General features: G+C 48.7%; 1 protein-coding gene across 1 annotated transcript in view; it reads left to right on the top strand.

The window, feature by feature from the left end:
* The window catches only part of CNFN (cornifelin), a 1,612-nt gene extending 1,236 nt beyond the window's left edge, over positions 1-376 (top strand). The window contains exons 4-5 of the mRNA XM_006142010.2: positions 1-100; positions 187-376. The exon at positions 1-100 is cut by the window's left edge and continues 18 nt beyond it. Of these exons, the coding sequence (XP_006142072.1) occupies positions 1-100; positions 187-276 (190 nt within the window). The 3' untranslated portion in view covers positions 277-376. The remainder of the gene's footprint in view (positions 101-186) is intronic.
* Positions 377-5,409: the final 5,033 nt, after the last annotated feature.

Genomic DNA, 5,409 nt, shown 5'->3' with positions numbered 1-5,409 from the left:
CCGCCTCTCCGCCGACTTCGGCGAGTGCTGCTGCGCGCCCTCCCTGCCCGGAGGCCTGCACTCGCTCCGCACCGGCATGCGCGAGCGCTACCGCATCCAGGTGCGCGCGCGGGCAGGGGCGCGGGCAGGGGCGCGGGGCCTTCCCGGGCGCAGCGCGGGGTGTCTGACCTCTCTCCCCACCTCCAGGGCTCCGTGGGCCACGACTGGGCGGCCCTCACCTTCTGCCTGCCCTGCGCCCTCTGTCAGATGGCGCGGGAACTGAAGATCCGGGAGTGAAGACGGTCCCCGCCTTCCCTCTCCTTTTCCACCCACCCCGTCTGGCCTCCTCTGGTCCCTGTCGGAGCGCCTGCCCCCAACACCCCTGTCACAATAATACACCCACAATAAAAACCTCAAGACCAACAACGCCTACCTCCTTTTTGTCCCGGGGGAAGGAATCTGGGTGGAGAGGGAGGTTTGGCGAGGTAGGAAAAATACCTAGGCGTGGAGGCCTAGGTGTGCACGCAGGGACCACCGGACGGTCGTGTGTGACTTCGTCAAACCTTCTCATCCCGCCTCATCCCCTGACCAAGTCACCCTTCCACAGACTCCCTATCTGGAGCTCTGCCCCTCCGGACCATGAGCAGAGCCAGAAAGGCAGCCCTGGTAAAGCCCAGCTGCTAAAGGTCAAGGGAACCGCTTCCGAAAGCCCACCTGCTCTTGCCCTGCGGGCTTTGGGGCTACGTACTTTTTTTAAATGGATGTCTGTATATTATTTATTTAGGGATCTAGATGTTAGGGCTTCTTTTTTCGTTTTTTTTTTTTTGAAGAATTATTTTATTCATTTATTAAATAAGTTAATAAAATGATTTGTTATTTACTTATTACTACATAAGTAATATAATTTATTACTTATTATTATTTTCCAATTTGATCAGCCAGACAGAGAAAGTGAGAAAGCAAGCTACCGGGTCCAGGACTCAAACCATGGTCAGCCATGTGGGAGTGTCCAGTGCCTTAACCACCGCACCACCTACTGTTCCCTTAATTCTATTTTCATATAACTCATGACAGCGTGCACGTTGCACACATGAGAGACAGAGAGAGATGAGTAACCTCCACAGGGCCCAGTCATAGCGCGATCTCCTTCCTCCAGTCTTCCGGACCATGGGATCCCGGGCACTTGCATGTGTGTACCTGGCGTGGTTCAGGCTGGCCAGGGCAGGGATTTGAACCTTGGTCACCACGCAGGATGTGGCTTCTTCTCTGAGCCTCCTACACACAATTATAAGAGTTTGGGGGGAGGGGGAGAGGACTTCGATCTCCAAAGAACTGCCAAGCTTAAAGCTCTCTAGAGTGAAAGGAATCCTTACGTCGAATTGAGTTTAGTCAACCCTCCTTAATACAAAAGGAACAGGCTGATAGGTCCCAAAACGGGATGGACCTGGGATCCAGTCTCGACTCTTACTAGAGTCTTATTATTATTATTACTATTACTCTTGCCACTTATTAGCCGTGCTGTCTTGATGAATTCATCAGCCTTTCTGAACCTGTTTCATCTTCTGAGGATAACAATTCCTAATACGAGAGTCTTCCAAAAATTCATTAAAAAGTTAGTGTTAGGAAAAAACGAAACATGGATGGGGCCAGCAAATGGCATGGCGGTTAAGGGTGCTAGATTCCCACATGGCTGACCATGGTTCAAGTCCTGGACCTAGAAGCTTGCCTTCTCACTTTCCCTCTCTCTCATTCTGTCCCTCCCTAGTCAAATTTAAATAAAGAAAAAAATAAAGTTAAAAAAAAAAAAACTACACATGGATTACAAAATTTTTTAACTCGATGCCATAATCCTCCAGCCTCCATAGGTTTTTGCCATAGAGTGGGCGCCACCATGCCCCCTAATTGTTTGTACCAAAATAAACTTGTATTTAATTTTTCTTGTACTGTTTACCTGTGAACTTTTTTTTTTTTTTCAGATTTTTGCTATAGGGTGAGTGCACTCACCAGAGAGACAGAGAGAGACAGAGAGACCAAAAGCAAAAAAATCACCCCCCACGGGGAGGGCCACACTGCAATTCCTTCTCCATTCTCCCCTCAGGATTTTGGGCACACACGCACGTGCGCCCAGTGTGAGTTTCAAGCTGCCGGGTCCGGGACTCAACTGCTTTTGATCATGTGGGAGTCTGGCGCCTTAACCACTATACCACATGCTGGCCCTGAACTTCTTTTTAATTTCTAGAGGGTTCACATGTTCACCAGAGAGACATGAATACATAAAAAGAGAGAGAGAAAGAGGAAGAGAGGGAGAAACCACCCCCTACTGGGACATGATCCCATCCCCCACTTCTCATCCATCTGTCCCTCCTGTCGGGACTTTGAGCAGGCACTCACACGCAGTCAGTGTGTTTTTCAAGCCTCTGGTTCAAGGACGCGAACTGTGTAGTCAGCCGTGTGATACCCAGTTCTCTTAACCACTAAGCTACGAATTTTTTGTAGTCTTCTCTTATGTCTCATGGTTACTGGGAGAACAAGAGATGCAAGAGATGGAAAAGCCAAAGTGTGACTTCAATTCATTGTTTTTGTTGAGGTTAGATATAATGTAATAGTATAACCATTCTAATGCCAGGACTCCTCACTTAACGACCAAGTTCCATTCCTCCTCCTGGGTGACTAAGCAAGGCGCTTAATGGTGGCTGTCTTGTGGTGTGTCATGGCGCCAGAGGTACACATTTCCTGATAGATATCACAATACCACACTAGAATAATGTCTGCTATCCATGTAAAAAGTCTATCATTAGGTAAGTGCCAGAAAACGATGAGACACACCACAACACAATAATATAAACCTGGCGTAGTTGTTTTGATTTATTCTGCATATTACTATGGGTACACAATAAAGGAGAAATTTATCATGTAGTTTTCATGACTGCAAACGCTTCGTGTCGGGAATCGTTGAGGCAATACGAACCGACTGCAGGAAGGAGACAGACTGAGTAAGGGGATTCCCCATGCTAAAGCACTGGTCAGAAGTCCAAGTGGTCATTAAACAGACAGGTCATGGGGCCAGCAGGTGGTGTAGTGGTTAAGGTGCTGGACTCCCATATGACTGACTGCAGTTCTAGTCCCGGACTCAACTGCTAGAAACACACTAGGCACATTTGCGCATGCCCAAAATCCCAAGAGGAGTATGGAGAAGGGATTATGGCATGACCATGGCCCCTGGGAATGATTTCTTGCTTTCTCTTTCTCTCTCTCTCTGATGAGCGCACATGCCCTATAGCAAAAATATCTCTTAAGAAAACAAAAACAAAAAACAGGTAGGTTGGGGAACCAGCAGTTAGCGTAATGGCTATGTCGCTGGACTCCCACGTAGTCGACCGCGAAAGGAGGAGAAGGGAGTGCGGCATGACCATCCCCCCTGGGGGGTGATTTCTCACTTTCTGTCTCTGTGTCTCTCTCTGTCTGGCGAGCACACGCGCCCTATAGTGAGAGGTTTCTCAAAACAACAACAACAACAACAAAAAACAGGTAGGTTGTTACATGAGGGGCGGCTGCATCGATGTTATTACTATTATTTGCTGTTTTTTCTTTCCTTCTCTCCTCTCTGGATGTGTATCCAACCACTGAGTGGCGTCTTCACTTGGGATATCTAAAAGCTACCTCAAAGTTAACATGTCTAGGGACCAGCAGTTAGCGTAATGGCTATGTCGCTGGCCTCCCATGTAGTTGACCGTGGTTCGCGTCCCGGACCCGGCAGCTTAAACTCACACCGGGTGCTTGTGCGTGCGTGCCCAAGATCCCAAGAGGAGAACGGAGGAGAAGAGATTGCGGCGTGGCCATCCCCCCCTGGGGGGTGATTTCTCGCTTTCTGTCTCTCTGTCTCTCTCTGTCTTTCTGGCGAGCGCACATGCCCTATAACAACAACAAAAACTCTCCAAAAAAAAAAGAAAAAGTTAACGTGTCTAATGCCTCGTTTCTGACACCTACTCCTCCCAGTCTTCCCATCTCAGAAAACGGCAGCTTCATACGTGCGGGTGCTCAGTCGCCTCTTCTCACCCAAGGCCAGTCAGTAAATCCTGCTGGCTACTTGCAGAACACGCCCAGGGCTTCAGCAACCCTCCCCTTCAGCTGCCCCACCTTGTTCCAGACTCTCTTCAACCCCGCCCCACCCCTTAGTCTCTTCCCTACAGGACTCCTCACTTAACGACCAAGTTCCATTCCTCCTCCTGGGTGACTAAGCAAGGCGCTTAATGGTGGCTGTCTTGTGGTGTGTCATGGCGCCAGAGGTACACATTTCCTGATAGATATCACAATACCACACTAGAATAATGTCTGCTATCCATGTAAAAAGTCTATCATTAGGATAAGTGCCAGAAAACGATGAGACACACCACAACACAATAATATAAACCTGGCGTAGTTGTTTTGATTTATTCTGCATATTACTATGGGTACACAATAAAGGAGAAATTTATCATGTAGTTTTCATGACTGCAAACGCTTCGTTTAGGGAATACGAACCGACTGCAGGAAGGAGACAGACTGAGTAAGGGGATTCCCCATGCTAAAGCACTGGTCAGAAGTCCAAGTGGTCATTAAACAGACAGGTCATGGGGCCAGCAGGTGGTGTAGTGGTTAAGGTGCTGGACTCCCATATGACTGACTGCAGTTCTAGTCCCGGACTCAACTGCTAGAAACACACTAGGCACATTTGCGCATGCCCAAAATCCCAAGAGGAGTATGGAGAAGGGATTATGGCATGACCATGGCCCCTGGGAATGATTTCTTGCTTTCTCTTTCTCTCTCTCTCTGATGAGCGCACATGCCCTATAGCAAAAATATCTCTTAAGAAAACAAAAACAAAAAACAGGTAGGTTGGGGAACCAGCAGTTAGCATAATGGCTATGTCGCTGGACTCCCACGTAGTCGACCGCGAAAGGAGGAGAAGGGATTGCGGCATGACCATCCCCCCTGGGGGGTGATTTCTCACTTTCTGTCTCTGTGTCTCTCTCTGTCTGGCGAGCACACGCGCCCTATAGTGAGAGGTTTCTCAAAACAACAACAACAACAACAAAAAACAGGTAGGTTGTTACATGAGGGGCGGCTGCATCGATGTTATTACTATTATTTGCTGTTTTTTCTTTCCTTCTCTCCTCTCTGGATGTGTATCCAACCACTGAGTGGCGTCTTCACTTGGGATATCTAAAAGCTACCTCAAAGTTAACATGTCTAGGGACCAGCAGTTAGCGTAATGGCTATGTCGCTGGCCTCCCATGTAGTTGACCGTGGTTCGCGTCCCGGACCCGGCAGCTTAAACTCACACCGGGTGCTTGTGCGTGCGTGCCCAAGATCCCAAGAGGAGAACGGAGGAGAAGAGATTGCGGCGTGGCCATCCCCCCCTGGGGGGTGATTTCTCGCTTTCTGTCTCTC

Source organism: Tupaia chinensis, unplaced genomic scaffold (genome assembly GCF_000334495.1).
Source record: "Tupaia chinensis unplaced genomic scaffold, TupChi_1.0 Scaffold000067_1, whole genome shotgun sequence".
Lineage (NCBI taxonomy): Eukaryota > Metazoa > Chordata > Mammalia > Scandentia > Tupaiidae > Tupaia > Tupaia belangeri.
The sequence above is the reverse complement of the archived record's forward strand: the minus strand, read 5'-3'. Positions and strand labels throughout refer to the sequence as shown.